The following is a 22,126-nucleotide window of genomic DNA, read 5'->3' on the forward strand; positions in this document are numbered from 1 at the left end:
AGGATCTAGAGAGCAAAGTGAACGTTTGCTATTCAAGTGGTGCTGTGAGAAAATTGCGAGTTTGATAGAAGTTCTTGATAACTCGAGGTTTGTTATAAGATCTACAGTGTTTTAGCGTTGAATTTATTGTGTAATTAAGTAATTTTTCTCAAAAGTGCTAACTAGGTTTCAAGTTATTAGACACTGCCGTTCCTGTGTTGGTTGAATTGTCATTGCACTTGATTTCCGATTCAAATGCCTGGGACATTTAGCCTTTAGGGGAAGCATCTGTACGCGAGTCATGGATACCTGCTACGCTTGACGACTGAATAAACAAAATTCCTAAAATTTACCCCATTTATATTCATGATAAATGTACATGTCTCATTAGCATTGGTTGTCTCGGCATCTGTTTTATTCATTAGTATGAGCATGACGTGATGACGAAACTCGGTGAGCATTAAGTGACATTCACTTTGATCGACCATGAAAATCGATGGTTAATGAACTGCATACATGGCTTGATTTAATAGATTTGAAATTTAACTTTATTCTAAAAACATAGATAATTCAAACAAAGAAACGTTAGAAATATTTCAAGGACGTTACGTGGAGAATTTAATTCAGCTTGAAATGCTATTAACTTGTTAACGATGTGCTTTTCACTGCCCATTACCTACCTATTTAGTATTAGTAATCTAGCATTATCAATAACATATTCTATTACGTGTTATGCCATAGACATGATCACAGCCATAATATTCAATTAGTCTTTCCCTAAACAAAATTCGTTAAAAATTCACTAGAATGCTTCACAGTGAACTGTTATTTGTATCACAGGTTTTAGCCTGAAATTTAATGGCCTAAGGCTTGTAAATGCAAATTCTTCACGAAGGCTTCAATGCTGAGATTTATTTTGGCCTTTCGCAAACGCTTAATTAATTCGAATTATATTAAAATAAAATCTCTGCAACGGATTTCGAAACAATTTTTTTTACGTTCCTTCTATCGACATGAGTTGGTACGCGCATGTTTCGGATCATACATTCCTTCGCAATTCTCGATTTGCTTAGGTATCTTGATGCTAGCCGAGATAGCTGACTACCACTTTCGTGTGTTCGACAGGAAGACGGTTCTCTGAGAACAAATTGCTTTTAACTATTTAAATCCTAATCTTTATTAGCGATAACTATACATCATTTTGAAAACGTCAGAATAGTTTCTGACATGTAAGGCCTCAACTGAAACTTCGTTTACGTAGTCAGGAAAAGAACAAAACTGTTAAGCGACCGCCAATCAAATCCGATTGATTTCGGATTCTATTCCTCGCGTACGTTACCAAAAATACGTAAAAATTCCTTCCTCGTTGAGAAGAAGTCCAAGCCCTCCAACCGTGGAGAGTTTACTGGAGAAATGGAGCAACTCCAAGAGGAGTGGCTCTGGAGCTCGATCCATCCACCCTCTGTCCATCATGCCTTCTGGAGTGGATGACACGACTTATGAGCTCGAGGATTACATCTACCAAATGCAGTGTGAGGCTAACAGGACCACTGCAGACGACGATGAAGAGGATGGTCCCAAAGACCCCGAGGCGGACTTGGCCAAGCGGGAGAACGATCTCGTGATGGCCGCGGAGCTTGGTAAGGCGCTGCTCAAGAGGAACGATGACCTCGTCCGCGACAACGAACAAATGGCCGAGGAGTTCAGCCGTAAACTCGAGGTGAGTCATGTTATATTTCCTGATTTTTGGCTTTTACGGACAATCGTCCGACGATTATCCTCAAGTATTCCGTTGTTCAAATCCGTTACCTTGCATCCCGCAACAATGTGGCAACAGTGAAATTTTTCGAATGGCGCTGAACTAATTATCAACGCTCTCATGCCGTAATTTTAATGATAAACCTAAAGATTGACTAAGTATTAAACATCGATTATGTTCTGAAAATATTATGTATACATTATACAATTTATCATTATCGGGCAACACTTGATAACTTCAATTACTCCGTGTATTGATGTACGAGTTATTTATTAATTCTTCTTTATAAGATGCAGAAACAGCTTTGTATGACTTTGATATGAATAATATGGATATGAATGCGTTCACCTACCTACCGGTCGTCGTTTGCTCTTAACATTGGAGCATAACTTGTCGTTTTTATCGTAGGAACTTCTACCGATTACATTTTTAATGTTGTTCATAATACAGGACAAACTTCACGTTCGTTTATCTCGGAGAATTATTAAGTTCATTGACAGAATATGTAACTGTAAATTTATTATTTCAGCGCTGATTTTCCAGGTTGTAAGAGAGAGCTGATTAGTTTCGCTTGTTTCCGTATCGGTGACAGCTTTCCTATAGTTGATTATGAGGTCTGTTCTTTGTGTCATACCTCCTTTGTTCCTGAGGTCAGCAAAAGCTGGGTCGCTTTCGAGCTCATTCTCTTCATTCCATGCGTAGGTACTATATCAGAAATCATGTCAGGTATTCTTTTATCGGAAACAATTCTTTATCACCATTTTTATTAGGATAATGGTAATTATCAGGGTAATGTTAATAGGGAATTTACGGTAAATTTATGTAAATCACACGGACTAAAAATTGTAATTTTTGCAGTCGGTTTATCGAAATTTGTTATGTCACGTATACTGTACCTAACTCGCTACTCATTAATTAAGTTGCATAATGTACATCAGCAATAAAATAATTGGTTGGTTTCTATTAATATGAAAAACTGCAAAGCTGTGCTACATCTCACTCTGATGTTCCAATTAAATTCTGTTTATGAAATATAAAGTTTCCTTTTGAAGCGGTTACTGGTGGCAAGTTAGTGTATGGTCATTTCTTGTTCTTTCTTCATTATATAATTGATTTTTGGTAAAGTTCGTATCTGTACTCTTGCTGATTCTTGAATAACGTACCCATTACGATGCATGTTGTTAATGGAAGAAAGGAAAAATTCTAATCGTGTTTTTTGCTGCTAGTTGATTTATTCCGCGGTCCATTTCCATGAACCCTTTAAACAATTTTGAGCGTATGAATCTGAAACTGAAATGTGTTATAAGCTGTGAACAATTATTTCACGACACTATTTGCTATGTTGATTAATGGCTTCAGAGTTTTAATATTGCTATTTATATATTATTCCACTGTCTCGAACCCTCTACCATCCATGTATGATATGAATACGTACCTGAATAACAAGCACTGTATTCAAAGAAGATAACTTTGTTGTCTTTCTTTCGTGAGCTTTGACCGGTTTGAAAATTAGGTGGAATATATTAAGTATAATGTAAACGAGCTCCTTATCGACTTTTACATACATTAACAGCTCCCGTAGCATCGCAAGCACTCAACAACTCCCGTAGCATCGCAAGCACTCAACAACTCCCGTAGCATCGCAAGCACTCAACAACTCCCGTAGCATCTCGAGCACTCAACAGCTCCCGTAGCATCGCAAGCACTCAACAGCTCCCGTAGCAACGCAAGCACTCAACAGCTCCCGTAGCATCGCAAGCACTCAACAACTCCCGTAGCATCGCAAGCACTCAACAACTCCCGTAGCATCTCGAGCACTCATCAGCTCCCGTAGCAACGCAAGCACTCAACAGCTCCCGTAGCATCTCTAGCACTCAACGGCTCCCGTAGCAACGTAGTAATCGCTTGCTACGGTATCGAAAATTACAGTTCTAGGCACTAGCTGCATCGCAGAAGAAATTCCTGGAACCTCAAATACCAGTTGCGTTTGTACGACGATCGATTCCGTGACCTTGTACCGTCTTGCCACGTTCGTGACATCGTCTTTGTTCAAAGTCAATGCAACTGTACCGTGTGTGCTGGCACAGTCTTTGATCGGATTAGATGGAACTGGTCATGGTCATGGTTTAATGTCCGTTACATCGTCTTTGTTCTTAGTCGGTGCATCTGTACAGTCATGGTCGCAGTGCGACATTCGCTACATCGTCTTCGTAGCCGATGCCTCTGTACTGTCATGGTCATAGTGCGACATTCGCTACATCGTCTTCGTAGTCGATGCATCTGTACTGTCATGGTCGCAGTGTGACATTCGCTGCATCGTCTTCGTATAGCCGATGCATCTGTACTGTCGGGGTCGAAGTGCGACATTCGCTAAATCGTCTTCGTATAGCCGATGCATCTGTACTGTCGGGGTCGCAGTGCGACATTCGCTACATCGTCTTCGTATAGCCGATGCATCTGTACTGTCATGGTCGCAGTGTGACATTCGCTTCATCGTCTTCGTATAGCCGATGCATCTGTACTGTCGGGGTCGCAGTGCGACATTCGCTACATCGTCTTCGTATAGCCGATGCATCTGTACTGTCATGGTCACAGTGCGACATTCGCTACATCGTCTTCGTAGCGATGCATCTGTACTGTCATGGTCGCAGTGCGACATTCGCTACATCGTCTTCGTAGTCGATGCATCTGTACTGTCCTGGGCCTATACTTTCAAAAAAAGTTAAGAGATCGTAAGTTCATCCGCCAATCATTGACGGCCTTTCAAGCAACATCCACCAATCACAGACAAGAAAATAGAGCGTAAGTACTTACGTTCACTTAGCGAGTTTTGAAAGTATGGCCCTGGTCGTAGTGGTCGTTCATTCGCTACATCGTCTTCGTAGTCGATGCATATCTCAGTAAGGTCTCAGGATACCTACTTTAATTGCATTACATTCTCAAAGCTCCGCCACGCTCTTTAATATGCGAGCAAATATCAAACTATTTCGAAAGCCTGGCCATGTGCCATGGTTAATGATTAACATTTATTGTTATCCCTGTCTTTACGGTAGGAAAGTGGTCACGAAATGTAAGGAAAGTAAACAAAAAGTGTTATTATTTACATTCAACGGAAGAAGGATCTCCACCAATTGTGAGTAACTCGCTCAGAAGGTGATGGGGTTTTCTTCGAATGAAAAAATTGTTTTCATGTTTACCTCTTTTAGCTTCTATGCGACCGCTTCTTTCTACCGAAAAACGACGCGATTTTAAAGTAGTTTTTTTCAGATTCGTTTATGTTTTGCTGAACATTATTTGGATTTCTTATAAACTAGGTACCGGTACATTATTATCCGGTAATTGTCTGATAAAAAAATCATTACAGATTTTGAATTGCGCATTTCAAACGAGTTAATCTAATATTAAATCACAGGTTCGAAAATTTTGCTAACAATGAAACTGAGTTGTAAATTGTAATCAGTATCAACAATCAAAGATTGCTCCTGGAATGAATTGACGTTACTCAATTCGCTTGTCGCTCGACCGGCCGTTTCTCATTTATATAGTGAACGTCTGACATGCGCGTCTCAATTGTGTCAGCGTTTGCATTCTAATGAACTGTTCGAGCGATCGCCAGCTTACGTTACTCATTCAGAGAAACTTTTCGTAACACAACAGCTCTTAGAAAACGCTGGACCATTCATCTAAGTCAATGAAAGTGAAAAGTATTTGAAAGTAATTGAAAACTATTGAAAAGTAATTGAAAAGTGATACGTGCATGTTGGTTTTACTTAAGGCACGAAAGTGAAAATTTAAGTAGAAATTAGCATGCAAAGTAGAATTCTAAGCGGTATATTACATGTACTTATTTTTAATTTATTGATATGGTATTTTTCCGAAGCGCTCATTCGGAACGATAACTAATTATAACATGCATTAATGTACATATATGCAAAGCGTTCCTCCACTTGATTGTCAACTAAGCAACATTGTTTAAAAAAACGACGACGAATTTTTTCTCGTTCTTCTGGTCCTTGAACGACGTAGCTTTTGCTCCCAATGCCAAGGATCCCGGCCTCGGTGTTCCCGCTATTGCTTTTTCTATTTCCCATCATGTGTTTTATGGCTTTGCTATTTCCCATCGTGTGTTTTATTACTTTGTTTTCCCATCAAGTGTTTTATTGCTGTGTTTTCCATTTAGGACTGTGGCTCCCGAGTACAGGGTTGAAACTTTATCACTGCGGAGTATGACAGTCGATCACTATATTTTAGCCCAATAGATTACATAATTGGCATATTCCTTGATCGTTTTGTCTTCTATGGTTTCGTCTCCATCTTTGTTGATGTTCGAAAAGTTGGTTCAACATTTATAAACAATTTTAGAGAATAAAAATGATAATAAATGAAGCGTTAGTCGCCATTGTCATTATTAATAAATTATTTAGTGTTGCACCAATCAAGCCCCCGTTTATGGAAAAATCGTTCTGTAATGTCAGGAAGTTCTACGTTGAGCGAAAGCACAGCTTTGGATGTTCTGACCTTTAATACACATCACTTTTTAATTATCATTAGGCATCACAGTTAAATAGATCATGCAGCTTTTTTACAGTGCGAGCAGAGATTCATGATGCTTGTTTCTTAGCCAAGTGCCGAACGATGTTTACTGAACGATGATTGAGTGTCGGCGATGTCTTCAGTTTGCTTACAAACTGACGTGGCTCGTGAGAGTTCGCCGCATGAAAGACACAAACTGGGACGATTTCATGAAATTAAATGTAATTTTTATTCTGGTGATCAATGGTTCATGCCTGAAAACAAAACTATTACAATCAGTTTATGCGCCATAATGGAATGTGTATAACATATTTTCTGACATACATACCAACATGACTTACCTTGCAGATCTTTTATTGATATTTTATTTAGTGCTATTTTTGCATTTTGTTTCATCGAAATAATTCCTCATTTTTGTTATATCTCGCAGCTTTTCTTCGCCTACTACACCAGCATGTTGACTTCAATATCGTTACTAACCTAAACTATATGATTTGTGTTGGTTTTATAGGGTCAGGTGAATTTAATAAAACCACATATGTGGCCGGCAAGAGGTGCGTGAAAGGGCATTAATTGGGCGAGTGAAAGGGCATTAATTTCGAGGGTGTAGCTGAGGACGTGGCGTGTGAGTTGTTTCGTTTCTTGCTTCACACGTTCAATGTGCCACACTCTTTCCTTACTTCTTGCATTCTTTCCTTACTTCTTGCATTCTTTCCTTACTTCTTGCATTCTTTCCTTACTTCTTGCATTCTTTCCTTACTTCTTGCATTCTTTCCTTACTTTTCGTCCATACGCACGACTGTAGTTTTTTCATTCATCAAATGTGGTACCTTTTTTCTTTCATCCATTCATAACATCTCGAAAATTCTGTCCATTTGCTACCTCTTCCAAAGCAAGCGGCGTTCCTTTCCATCTATGCCGCCCCTTCTTCTTATCCCTTTTACACCTCCTTCTTGTACATCTCCCAACTATACCCCCTTGGAAGTACACTCAATACAGTAAACATCGTTCACTCCTGTACATTTTTACTTCTCCCACGTACACCTCTCCGTACACCTCTCCGTACACCTCTCGGTACACCCCTCCGTACACCTCTCGGTACACCCCTCCGTACACCTCTCGGTACACCCCTCCATACCTTCACCTCCATTCATAACCCCTGATTACCTCTCCTCCTCTCCCCTGCGGCTAGACCCCCCCCCTGCCCCCTTGTCACGCACTATACGACAGTAACGTGTCGTGACACCTGCTGCTGGTGCAGCTGCGGCACCCTCTGGTTGTCATGGCAACGTAATCAACAAATACTGCGCTAGCTATTTTTTCTTTTCTCATATTGGACACTTCGACTGGTGGGCAGACGTCGATAAACTGCGGTGATGTTCCGCTAATAGTGATGCTGATGATGCTTGCTGACACTGTACTGTTGTTCTGCTTTTTATTAATGATGATATTGACACTATATTACCGATGCTCCTTTAGAGCCTCACATGATGATATTGAATGCAATTTTATTGAACTCCCAACAATATGGTTATTCTCGAAGACATGTTAGATTGCAATGATTGTTTGCATCATTTGTGCGCCTGTATATATCTCCTCCCCGTTTGTACTTTCTCGAGAACAAGAAAGAATTTGTTATCAATAAGCTTGTGATTCATATCAAGAACGATTCTTACTATTTATTTCACGTATAATTCAATACAGACATTCAATTGTTCTAATCACCGAATACGTTTTCTCCGAGTCGCTCTCTCGCGCTCGACCTCACGTACCTCCATGCGCTTAGTAGTGCAGTGATTATTACGGAGGTTTATTAACTTATTTAATAGCATTGCTTCATCATTCGCGTGACGGCATCACAAATTACGTTAGAGAGATGATTCCTCGCGTGAACAATTGGGTTAGTTTCACGCGCTGGCAACCCCGAGGCGACGGCCAATCACGAGTCATGGGCTAGGCTTTTGAAATCCGACGCGCCGATTGAACCGAAGTCAATCGTACGCTCTGACTGAACCGAAGTCAATCGAACGGGTCAAATGAACCGAAGTCAATCGAACGGTTCAAATGAACCGAAGTCAATCGCACATGCCGGATGAACCGAAGTCAATCGTATGCTTTGATTGAACCGAAGTCAATCGCACACGGCGGATGACCCGAAGTCAATCGCACACGCCGTATGATCCAAAGTCAATCGCACACGCCGTATGATCCAAAGTCAATTGCACACGCCGTATGATCCAAAATCAATCGCACACGCCGGATGAACCGAAGTCAATCTTGATCAAAGTCAATCGCCCCCCCCCCCTAATGAACAAAGTCAATCTTACGCGCCGAATGAACTGAAGGCAATTTTGACGCCGACCGAACAGAAGGCAATCGAACGCGCTAACCTAACCGAAGCCAGTAGGAGGCCTTGATCCTACTGAAGGCTATTATGCATGCAGACTAGAACAGAACTTTACGACTGATGTTGGTTGGTTAATTCGATAAAAATTGTGCACGGCTTTCGATTATTGCTTATCTAGCTTGAGTATGTGAACTAGATTTTGTACTTAGCAGCAAACGTTATTGTATATTGTATCCGTATTAATTAGCTCTGATGTGTCCGTATTAATTAACTGCTGATATCAAACTTCCCCAGCTTGTTCAATTTAGATTCACAGAATGATAACATTAAGAATTCATAAATATTCCCGCGTGAATGGGCTTTGATGTTACTAATTAAAGTGAAAGGTGTTGATGAAATCGGCCTCAAGGTGGAATTGAAATGGTGACTTACAATTACATGGTAATATTTTGGTTTATTTATTGGTTTTTATCTTTATAAAGCACATTTTAATATTGTGTTATTCCGTAGCATAAAAGATGCGGGTATAAAGAGTATAATAGCGAATTTAGGGAAGGTAGAAATGGCCCACACATACTTTCGTGAACTTTACTACACGTTTTCGTGCCCTGACATGTCACTGCATGTGAAATAAGAACATCATTATGATGTGTAATGCAATAGTGATGACACATAACGTAACCTGATGCTCAAGGACACGTCACCACACGCACAACGTTCGGCCTTGACCACATTAGTGATGCAGGATTCACGTGTATCCATTTGAGGATGAACGTCAAATTGGGAATAACTAATCATTGCGGCAGTCTGGGTCGTTGTTATACGGGTCTATTATGCATTATACGGGTCGTTATACGGGTCCATTATACGGATCGTTATTTGGGTCCATTATACGGGTCGTTATACGGGTCCATTATACGGGGCGTTATACGGGTCCATTATACGGGGCGTTATACGGGTCCATTATACGGGGCGTTATACGGGTCCATAATACGGGTCGTTATACGGGTCCATTATACGGGTCGTTATTTGGGTCCATTATACGGGTCGTTATACGGGTCCATTATATGGGTCGCTATACGGCTTCATTATACGGGACGTTCTGTTCTTCTGTTTCTGTAACAAAATATGTTGGGAAGTAACTTTAAGAAAATGATGGAAATATCTAAGCGTCTCTTTATCAGAGCTAAAATTATCGTTGGGTTCTGTACCTACTTAATTTATAAAAGTCATGCCTCAAATATGTTGACTAGCGTTGTTTCGATAATCATAGCAGAAATGCCTACGGCATCTCAAAATGATTTACGACTTATTGACATATAAAATGACTCGTTTTTTCTTATGCATCGAACTTTATGGCTAGAATATAAGTTGATGATCATTCAAAAAGAACCTCCGTGACATTTCGATGCGAGTGATCCAGACCTCTGAGGTATGCAGGAGTTGATTGATCCTACACACCCACACACGCTGATACCATCAAAATATTTTAAATACAAATGCTCTGCACAATATTTTTATTTTATTATGAGCTCGTCTGTGCCTCCTGCGACGTGTCACGCATCAGATGCCGGCGCTGTGTGTAAAATATCTACCTACGCTATTATTTAACTGCCGGGGCCGTATTTATTATTTAACAATATTCTAATAATAATATTATCAGCGTTGCGCAAAACTTTGGCAGAAACTTTGGCGCAAAGTTTTGGCAGTAATTCCTGACAAAACTTTGGCATTGCAAAGCAGGAATTTTGAATCAATGAAAATGTGGAATAATTCGCTATAATTACATTGAGAATATTTCGCAGACATAATTCGTAGCAAAGATTTAGTGTTTTAAAGTTTCTGGCTAACCTGGCATATTTTTGTTTCTCCCGAGCTATAGTCGTAAAGCAAGTATGTGCGGAGCTGCGTGAGATGATAAATAATAATAAAATAAATAAATTTATCCTTACGTGTGATATTATTAGTCAATTTATGGTGATAAAACAGGGCATTGATTCTTTTGATTTGATTGAGTCATCATAAATCATAAAGAGTTGATTAAGAATAATGGAATTCATTTGGTTATTGAATGCAATCGCAGATGTGACTACACTCAAATTTGTTATAAATTCATTTCAATCTAATAAAACATAGAGATATTTTGTCAGTGTTTCTCGTATAATTGTAGGTGATCCAGCAGAAAATGACTTGATGGTTTCATTGCGTGATTGCTTAATAATTTCAGTGAATATCTTTCGCTAGCATTCTTACAATCTGTTAACAGTTTATTTATGAAATGGTAATCCTTGAATATCAGCTTTGAATAATTTAATCGTCTCAGTTTTATTTTATACGTACCTGACTCATAAATTTGAATTTTTTTAATATTATACCAAAATCTCAAAAGAATCATATGCATCGCCTTTAATGCTCTGCTGACTGGCGTTAGCCACATATACATACACAAAAATAAACTTTGTATAAGATTAAAAAAATTATAATTACCCTGAGATTTTACCAAAAAAATTTAGCAATGCGGGCATTTAGTCTACGTTATATTCACAATATCATATACCTACGTGTAGGAATAATACTGTGTTGCTGATATTTTGATTTTGACGTCAGTTTTGAAGCGAGATATAACCGTTCATTGATGCGTGTTAACAATGAGACGTTCATTGTTAACACGCATCAGGTCTGAAGTGAGACGTTCATTGTTAACACGCATCAGGTCTGAAGTGAGACGTTCATTGTTAACACGCATCAGGTCTGAAGTGAGACGTTCATTGTTAACACGCATCAGGTCTGAAGTGAGACGTTCATTGTTAACACGCATCAGGTCTGAAGTGAGACGCGCTTCGCTCTCGTGCGTGAAGGCCGTGACTCGACACTTTTAGACATGCACTGAACGAAACAAAGTCTGATCCTAGCATCATGTATAGTTGCCGGATCCTATGTAATAAAAACGTATATAGGTACGGTACCGAAGATAGCGGTTGTCAGGGGCCGTGTTATCGAAATTAGTTACGAGTTTGTAACTCCATCAGCCATTTTTTTAAATTTTAAAACTATTCCAACCAATCACATACGAAAAGTCTGTCACTTGTGCAAATTCTGATAGCGCGGGTCAAGACCATCTATCGGATGTTCTTCGAGATAAGCCTGCGATTTTAGTATTTAAATTTATACCTATCAATATTGAGAATGTTTGAAATTGTGACGCAAATGTAGCGATCATGCTTGTGACATTATGGCTGGCATTATGTTTTGAAATTGTAATGGCAGTAAAGCTATTCTTGCAAATTACGATTAAAATAATTGAACTTCTTTCATAGGCCGAATATAGACACTATTCTCCTCCTGCCAGACTATGAATAACTCCGAATCTTGCTTAAGAAAACATTCTAAATATTTATTCGTGTGGTATTCTTACCTGGAAATTTGACAACCTATCTTGCTTAAGAAAACATTCTAAATATTTTTTCGTGTGGTATTCTTACCTGGAAATTTGACAACCTATCACATTATAATTGATATTAATACCTCAGTGACCATCGGTCCACTCACGATACCAAACAGGCAAGTAAGCATTTATGATTAACTCTCAATAATTATTTATAATACTAATTATTGAAAAATAACTATAAAAAATAATATTTAAATTTCTAAATCTAATACGTAACTAAGATTCAATGTTCTGTGATTGCTATTGCATCCTTTCAATTCAGAATATATACAAAATTTTATGGTTTCAATTTCTAGCCACGTTCTATTACAAGGAGCCAAAAACCCTGTACTTATTATATATTAAATTAAATTTAGAGAAAACTGTCAGTTTTCCGAGATAAAATTTAATCAGATTTCATAGATAAGATATGAGCTAATCGCTTCATCTCGGTGAATTACGCGCCTGCATGATAACCACTGATAACGTTATCCTAGCGTAGCTAGTGACGCTGACTCACAACCACGCTGTTAATTCTGTTGCTATGAATGACTTAGTATACATAAATTAGGTTCCAGGATTAAATATCCATAATTTTTTATTAATGTTCACAAATTCGTGTGCAAGACTTGTCCAATGAGGTGTATACGACAAAATTTTCTATTTAGATATGTTGAATCTTGCACGATCAGTAAAAAGTTTACCTTCAAGCGTTGTTTTGCAAAAAAAATATATTGTAATAAAGTACTACTAATTTTCATGTTTTGATGTTTTCAAAGGTGCCCCATTTATTTTTCCGGGTGTAACGAACACATACACCAGATAAGAATCTCAAAAGCGTCCAGCTGCTCCGCCGTGGTCGGAAATTAACTTTTTTGTCTTCGTCGGACGGCATTTTTTATGCACTGATTTCACTTTCATTCGCCGAGTGTGCGGCGTGTAATGAATGAATGTGGATAGTTTTTTATTGAAAGCGACTTTAAGGTATCGAAAGAATGGTAATTTCGCTTTCAGCGCGTGTGTATCGTACGTACTTTGATGAATGAATGTTTGAGGTTTTGTCTAATTTCACTCAAAAGTTCTTTACAAACGGAACTCGTATTGAATGAAAAATTAAAGCGTAAAGCCTCTCGCGTTATCTCTATATTTATTAATTCCAAGTGGCATGAATTATGAATAAATCTCTAATCTCTAGCGAGTATTTATAAATATTCCACGCATGTATCAACTGAACGTATGGCATGACGTATCTTATTGTATGTACGTGTGTTTTTATTCAAAATGTTCGTTGAATATTCAATTCAATGTTAATTGAAACCTAATCAATTATGGTTCAGCGTTTTAAGGCAATACTTGTTTTGGTAATACAGCGTTTTAAGGTAATACTGGATTGGTAATAAAGCGTTTTATGGTAATAGGAGTTTTAACTTGAAAATTTCTTAGCACATGTAGTAAACCATCTTTTGTTTGATCTTGATAAACTTGTCTTGTCTTGTTGTCTTGAAAAATGTCTTGGAAGCTGTTGATATGTTGCAAAATGCATATAATTATATAAAAGTTTATAAAATCTAGGAGCTAGATGACTACAGCTAACTATATCACTATAGCAATCTACGTATATCATTATAGTAAAATATATCACTATAGCAAACTGTATCACTCTATCAAATTATATCACTATATATAGGCACAATGACATACTATACGGTATCATTATAGCAGACTATTTCAATACTGCTAGCTACATAATCATGTTTGCCCTTCAAAAAAAAATAATTAATTGAATGGTCACATTAATTGACATTATTTTGCTTGATCGAACGATTTTGATTTACTTGAAGCAATTTTTCTTGAAATGCCAGAAATGCCTAATGCCCATCGACTTTAAAAGATTTACTTTGCAGCCGATTCAACAACTTTGATATAATTTTTTAACGTTAATTTATTTTTCAATGCTATTATTAGAATTATTTTTGCGTGAGACACAAAACTCAGCCCCATGACTCATCATTGCCTCATAGCGGAAGAATTCGTCCTCACATTCATGCGTGTTATTCATGCTGGAAACGCACACATTTGTTTGGTATCATTGTTTCCAACGTGAAAGTGTTCTCTAGCTCATATCCCTTTTAAAGTTCTTGTATAGTATTGTTGAGAATTTAGATGGAAAGTATGAATTTTTGATGTCAGCTGAAATTATTAACCTTCCATATCAATTTATTAGCGTGGTTTAGAATCAATTTGTTATCCTCTAGTTACCCCTTTAGTAATTTAATTAATAGTTACCCTCTAATTAACGCTAATCGCTTTGGATCGTTATAAAGTATAAAAAATAAAAAAGTTCGTAACCAAAGACTATCATATAAAAGTGTTTGTATCATATTATAAAAGTATCATATTATAAAAAATCAAACACCATCAGTGCATGGAAGTTCGCCGAATATTAGCTTATCTACGGCCACACATAATACGACCATGTCTTTCATAAGATATATATAGGTCAAGGCCACGGAGTTTGAATGCAACTATGCAGTTCACCCTGCATCCACCTGCGTACAGTTTATTTATATATTTTAAACAGTTTATATTAGATAGACCAACGCTTTACGATCTGCTAGCGGAAATGGCTGCATATACAGATAATTTTCCAACAATTGTATTCCTTATTGCTTTTTGAACGTTCAGGGAATGATCGTTATATGGAAAATGGCGATTTTACAGCTCATTTTTGTAAATGAATGTTCGATAAGAGAAGCGGGTGTGAGCTTGTCAACACAGTTTAATGAATTGTGTGAGGATCTCTTAGCATCTTTAAAGGAAAAAATTAAAGGCCTATATTACCATTGATGTTCGAAATCTAAAGTGAAATTATGAAACGAAATATACGTTAAACATGTCAAGAATATTCCATTGAAATTATAAAAAATTAGGTATTTTGGTCTGCAAATGATCGCTAAATAGTCAGCTGACTCGGACACACGCGGACTCAGCGTCGTCGATGAGAGCGAAAGTGTCGGTTCGTATAGTGACCGCAAGTTCTACACGCTCGCTGCTGATAACTTTCTTTTAGAATAGAAGTGTCGGCGTTGAAGACATAGGCCCATGGCCTGTTGCCGATTCTTGAATTTTTCGTGACTTGATTCACAAGGGATCCGGCCTTTGGAACCCGATCTTTCCATAACTGACGATTGATTGAGATAGCTGCTGGACTTATTGCCTGGTCCGTAATTTGCTAGGCATTTTAAGACTGAACATATGCTCCTGCATAGCTTCGTCTGGACTTATTGCCTGGTCCGTAATTTGCTAGGCATTTTAAGACTGAACATATGCTCCTGCATAGCTTCGTCTAGTCTGTTGTATATTCAGGTTGTCTGTTTATTTTTGTTGTTCTTTACAACTTCGCTGCTGTTGGTTCTTCCTCTTAAGAAATCTTCGTTCATTTTGCGATGACTTGTAAAATTATTTGCGGATAATTACGTGTGGCGAGTAACGTCAAATTCTCTTTCACGTGCAATTAAAAAGATTGATTTATTTTATATCATTTTTATTTTAAATTTTACAAAAATAAAACATTTTCACCTATGAATTTCTACAAAATAAATTTGGCAACTTTATTTAATATAACTATAAAATGAATGGATAATCTTGTAATGAACCTTTCATTGCCTTCAAGACTAATTCTATGGTATTTTTGATATTTTATTTACGCTGTCGATATTATTTATGCGTAAAATAATATGGAAGATTTTCCCCAAGAATGTTCTCAGGCACAATGAAGAAATTATTCACAGAAAGCGGAAAAGTTGAATATTTTGCTCTTTCAATGAATTAACGCATTGGTAAAATGAAAAAAAGACAATGCAATACTTATTTCAATCAAAGAATTTAATAGAACAAAGCCATTCGAAGACAATCGTCTAAAACTGAGGAATTATTTTTACTTTCGCTCTTACGTGTTCATTTTTTTAGTTCTTTGGTGTTCTTAAATTGAGTAGTTGTTTCTATTTACGCTCTTGATTATTTATTTTTTAGTTCTTTGGTGTTCAGTACAAACAGATAATGTTGTACGATCGCTAGCCTTACACATGACGTAGGTGCCGCTGGTATGTATGTTTGTTCCGACGTAACAACAGACGTTGCAAAAACCTTGAACTGCAGCGCACAGACACTCAGCTTCCTTCCAGACGCTAAAGGTTTGCTGTGTCTCAACTGTTAAAATATCTTTTGTTGCAAATGATAGATTGATACTATAAATGATTAATTGATACTATAAACGATCAATTGATACTATAAACAATTACCGTAATAATTGATATGATAAACTATTAATTGATACTATTTATCGATTTACTTTTCACGGATTTATTTTGGCGAAATTGCATTTATATTGATTATCTGGTTGTCGGGTTTGCATTGCGTATTCATGATGCACGAGTTTTTGGATGCCAAGTATTCACATTTTTTCTCGAGCCTTTATTTTTACCCTCTGCTTTTCACTTACGTTTCACTAATCGTATATACACTCTGTGTTTCCGCATTCGTTTTCACATTTCTGAAATTCTCGGCGACTTATATCCAAAAATATGTCTTTGTATGAGCGATAAATTTTTCGAAATTTAAGCGTATTTTAAAATTTAGGATTTCACTCCAACTGTTTTGGTGAAACTGCATTGCGTTGTATAAACTAGAGTGTTTACTGAGCGGTCAGTTGTGTACACACACTTTCTGTCTACAAATCTTCCTGTTTAAACTTCCTTGCTTAACTGACCGAGTGATGGATGCACTTTCCGCCCACAGCTCTAGTCTGAGAAACTCTTTTATAGGCGTTTACGTCTGTTCAACTTGACTCACTGAATCATGCTGCTTCTTCGATTTCAGGGCATCGTTGAACCGTTTCCATCTTGACATGATTTACATTTCAACAGTTCACGCTACATTTCAGCAGTTCACGCTAGATTTCAGCAGTTCACGATACATTTCAACAGTTCACGATACATTTCAACAGTTCACGCTACATTTCAACAGTTCTCACTACATTTCAACAGTTCACACTACATTTCAACAGTTCTCACTACATTTGAACAGTTCACACTACATTTCAACAGTTCACGCTACATTTACACTACATTTAAACAGTTAACGCTACATCTCAACAGTTCACGCTACATTTAAACAGTTCACACTACATTTAAACAGTTAACGCTACATCTCAACAGTTCACGCTACATTTAAACAGTTCACACTACATTTAAACAGTTCGCACTACATTTAAGCAGTTCACGCTACATTTCAACAGTTCACGCTACATTTCAACAGTTCACGCTACATATCAGCAGTTCACGCTACATTAACATGGTAATATTGTCAAGCTTCCGATAATATTACATGCTCAAGTTTCGCTTAGTAAGATACCAATGTCTTTAAGTTGGAAATGGTTGCTAAAGATGGGAGTGATTGCATTGTTGAAATATTTCGTGCTATTTTTGTTTATGGAAATTAATTATAACATTTAATCTCTTCAAGCCCAATTTATGCCAAATTATAAGCCATTAGCAAATGTAAAGCTTTTTCATCGGAATCATATGCAAAAATAAGATCTTATGCAAAAATAAATATATTCTGAGTGAGAGGAAATTATAATCATAGGATAAGATATCGTCTGGGTAATGGTTGGATGAAGATAAGCCACCAAATGGCCCTTAATAAACCCAAATAATCTATTTTCGCGTGAAAATAAAGTACGAGCAGCGGTGGCGACGACACTGGACGAAACGCTGTGGATGTCCTCGAGTGACAAGCCCGTGAAGACTGGCCCCGATATGCGCTGCCGGACACGCGCGTGTTGGATGTGTGAGTGTGTGTGGTGAGTGTGAGTGTGTCATTGGGGGTGTGTGTGTGGGGTGAGTGCGAGTGTATGATTGGGGGTGTGTGTGTGTGGTGAGTGCCAGTGTATGATTCGGGTGTGGAGTGAGTACGAGAGTGTGATTGGGGGTGTGCGAGTGTGTGATTGGGGGTGTGTGTGAAGAGTGCGAGTGTGTTATTGGGAGTGTGAGTGTATGATTGGTGAGTGCGAGTGTGTGGTGAGTGTGAGTGTGTGGTGAGTGTGAGTGTGTGGTGAGTACGAGTGTGTGATTGGGGGTGTGTGTGGTGAGTACAAGTGTGTGATGTACTCATGTATGAGTATTATGCGGTGTGTTGTATTTGGGAGGTGGTGATGAGCACTGCCTGAGACTATGCCATGTGAGTGTGTGGTTTTTAATTATTGAGTGTGATGAGAGTATGATGCCCGGATATTTTACTCACATGTATTATTAAGACGTGTGGAGTGAGTTGCTGTGCGTCTTGCGATGCAAGACGCGTTACAGTTAATGTCACTCGTATGAACGCTCTAGTTTCATCCCCGCAATAATCCCTCATCAAAGTGTTACATCAAAACGTTATTTCAAATCATTTGAAATTCATCATCAATGTGTTATTTCAAATCCCTCATCAAAGTGTTACATCAAAATGTTATTTCAAATCATTTCATATTCATCATCAATGTGTTATTTCAAATCCCTCGTCAATGTGTTATTTCAAATCCCTCATCGATGTGTTATTCAAATTCATCATCAATGTGTTATTTCAAATCCCTCGTCAATGTGTTATTTCTAATCCCTCATCAATGTGTTATTTCAAATCCCTCATCAATGTGGTATTGCAAATCCCTCATCAATGTGTTATTTCAAATCCCTCATCAATGTGTTATTTCAAATCCATCATCACTGTGTTATTCAAATCCCTCATCAATGTGTTATTCAAATCCCTCATCAATGTGTTATTTCAAATCCATCATCACTGTGTTATTAAAATCCCTCATCAATGTGTTATTTCAAATCCCTCATCAATGCGTTATTTCAAATCCATCATTAATGTGTTATTTCAAATTCATCATCAATGCGTTATTTCAAATCCATCATTAATGTGTTATTTCAAATCCCTCATCTATGTGTTATTTCAAATCCCTCATCAATGTGTTTTTGCAAATTCACCATCAATGAGTTATTTCAAAATGTTTTTTTAAATCATTGCAAATCCCTCATCAATGTGTTATTTCAAATCCCTCATCAATGCGTTATTTCTCCGTACACTCACCCTCCCACATTGCCGCTCATTTCCTCCCGAGTTTCCCATGCAACCTGAATTTCTCCCCACGACGAATCACGAATATGAAAGTGAAGCCGTGATTGATTTATATTTAGGACACGAAGCGTATCAATATGCAACGCCTTTACCTTGTTATATAGGTTGTACTATAGTGCATAGTTTGTTCATTTCAAATAATTTAATTTAAGTTTAGTTTCAATGCGTACTCATTAACTCGTATGGAGAGGAAGTTTAAAATATTCTTGTTCTTAATTTTATTCTCAAGGATTTTCTATTCCAAGTTAATGAATTTATTCGGCTCAAATTCTTTACTTCATTCGATTCAGTAATTTAGAGTTTTATAAAAAAGTGTTTTTAAATGCAATTGAATATCGTCAATGTTAACATTACTTTCAAACTAGTAATAAAGCTGATAAATTTACCTGATAAATAAATTTTAATTTTTAAATTTAAATTATAAATTTAAAAATTATAAATAAAAAATTTGATACATTTTTTGATAAATAAAGACCTTGATAATTTACCGATATTTTCGAGCGGAAATGGCTATAAAACTTTGATCTTCACCATATAGAATCATTTGGCTTTGCGCTGCCGTGTACGATGGTGATGCTTCGTTTCCGGCTGCTGTTTGCGTGCGCAACAGCACCGTTATAATAATGGCGTTGAGGGTGAATAATAATCATAGATGAATGTCAATAGTGTAATAAAAATAATGGTTCATAATAATCATTCTCAATAATCATTTTCACGGTGCACAATAATCATTCTCAATAATCATTTTCACGCTACATAATAATCATTCTCAATAATCATCTTCACGGTGCATAATAATCATTCTCAATAATCATCTTCACGGTGCTTAATAATCATTCTCAATAATCATCTTCACGGTGCATAACAATCATTCTCAATAATCATCTTCACGGTGCATAACAATCATTCTCAATAATCATCTTCACGGTGCATAACAATCATTCTCAATAATCATCTTCACGGTGCATAACAATCATTCTCAATAATCATCTTCACGGTGCATAACAATCATTCTCAATAATCATCTTCACGGTGCATAACAATCATTCTCAATAATCATCTTCACGGTGCATAACAATCATTCTCAATAATCATCTTCACGGTGCATAACAATCATTCTCAATAATCATCTTCACGGTGCATAACAATCATTCTCAATAATCATCTTCACGGTGCATAATAATTATACTCTATAATCTTCTTCACGGTGCATTATAATCATTCTTAATAATCATTTTGAGGATGCATGCAAAACGGTGCTTTCAACCTCCCGCTTCTTAGCGGTATTTTATCATCACTTCGCTTGTCCCGTTAACAGTTTTTGTCGGGACAGCAATTGCACGAATTCACCGTTTCCGCGGTAACGGCGCATGCGATCAACAAATAAAACTTTGAATGCCTTTTATAAAACTAACAAAACTATATAAATGTATCCATACCTTCCTGAAACGGTGATCAAACATCATTTTTAATGTGATGTTCTATCTAATGTGTCAATTTTTATCATCATTCATGGCTGCTAACTTTCTGGACAATAATGCTGTTTCTAATAATATCACAAGCCCTCTAAATTGAGCTTCGATAGTTTTGACTACAGTTCTAAGTACTAAAGGGAGTATGGCCCCAGATAACGTATTTTAAAATTTAATAAGCATTCTTTAATTTCTAAATCAGCCGAAAATCCTAAAGAACTGGATTAATTACAGAAAGAAATAACAGAAATAATGCAAAAAAATATTTTAGCTTAAATGCACATAAACAAAACGAACAGTTATGTTAAGTAGCAGCTCACGTGAAATGTACACGACTTTCTGAGTTAAGCGAAAACGTCTTCGCCAAGCCATATGTCGCTCGCGGCTGAACCGTCCCATTTTAGCGGGTGTGGCGACATAACGTGTCTACTGAGAGAGTTTCTGGAGTGTTACGGGAGTTTCTGGAGTATTACGGGAGTTTCTGGAGTATTACGGGAGTTTCTGGAGTATTACGGGAGTTTCTGGAGTATTACGGGAGTTTCTGGAGTGTTACGGGAGTTTCTGGAGTAGGTATTACGGGAGTTTCTGGAATATTACGGGAGTTTCTGGAGTATTACGGGAGTTTCTGCAGGATTACGGGAGTTTCTGTAGGATTGTGGGAGTTTCTGTAGGATTACGGGAGTTTCTGCAGTATTACGGGAGTTTCTGGAGTATTACGGGAGTTTCTGGAGTATTACGGGAGTTGCTGGAGTGTTACGGGAGTTTCTGTAGTATTACGGGAGTTTCTGGAGTATTGAGATCTTTAATTACTGTGACATAGTATTACGGGAGTTAATGTAGTATCGGGGGAGTTTTGTAGCTTCGAGGAAGTTATTGTGGTATTGTGTGAATTTCTGTCTATAACATTAATGGTGTTTTGCCACTACCGCTATTTCATTCGCGTGAATTATTGTGATAAGTTCCTTACCATATCGCGTAAAGTAGTAAGAGTATATCTTCCTTCTAAGTATTTTATTTACTCTAGTACCGTAAACTGGGGTAACTTTGACCACTTTTTTTTCAAACTGATGCCATTTTTTAACTAGATAAGTTAAACTTAAATTGAAACATGCAAAATACAGGTCTATACTCTAGCTTCACTCACCATAAATTGCTGGCTCCTGCCTCTCATAGTTTTGATGTAATTAAAAAAAAATCACTGGTCTTTTTTACCCCAGCTCTGAAGGTATCTTTGACCGGGTGGTAAAATCAATTTTATTTTTTGGTAAAATAACTCCAAATAACTCCATGCATTGTAGTAGAACTCTTCTAGTTACATATGCAAAAGAAAAATTTTAGGAAAGTGTCATAGTTTACAAATGGGGGGCGCCACCCCCAAATAGGCAAAATGTGACCATCTAATGGCAGCCGTGACGGGGTAACATTGA

The 22,126-nt window shown here is 37.4% G+C and overlaps 1 protein-coding gene across 1 annotated transcript in view; it reads left to right on the forward strand.

Annotated features, from left to right (window-relative positions):
* Positions 1–1,092: 1,092 nt before the first annotated feature.
* The window catches only part of LOC108674157 (bicaudal D-related protein homolog), a 90,992-nt gene continuing 69,958 nt past the window's right edge, over positions 1,093–22,126 (forward strand). The window contains exon 1 of the mRNA XM_018162067.2: positions 1,093–1,699. Coding sequence (XP_018017556.1) covers positions 1,451–1,699 — 249 coding nt within the window. The 5' untranslated portion in view covers positions 1,093–1,450. The remainder of the gene's footprint in view (positions 1,700–22,126) is intronic.

This window comes from Hyalella azteca, unplaced genomic scaffold (assembly GCF_000764305.2).
Source record: "Hyalella azteca isolate HAZT.00-mixed unplaced genomic scaffold, Hazt_2.0.2 contig17999, whole genome shotgun sequence".
Lineage (NCBI taxonomy): Eukaryota > Metazoa > Arthropoda > Malacostraca > Amphipoda > Hyalellidae > Hyalella > Hyalella azteca.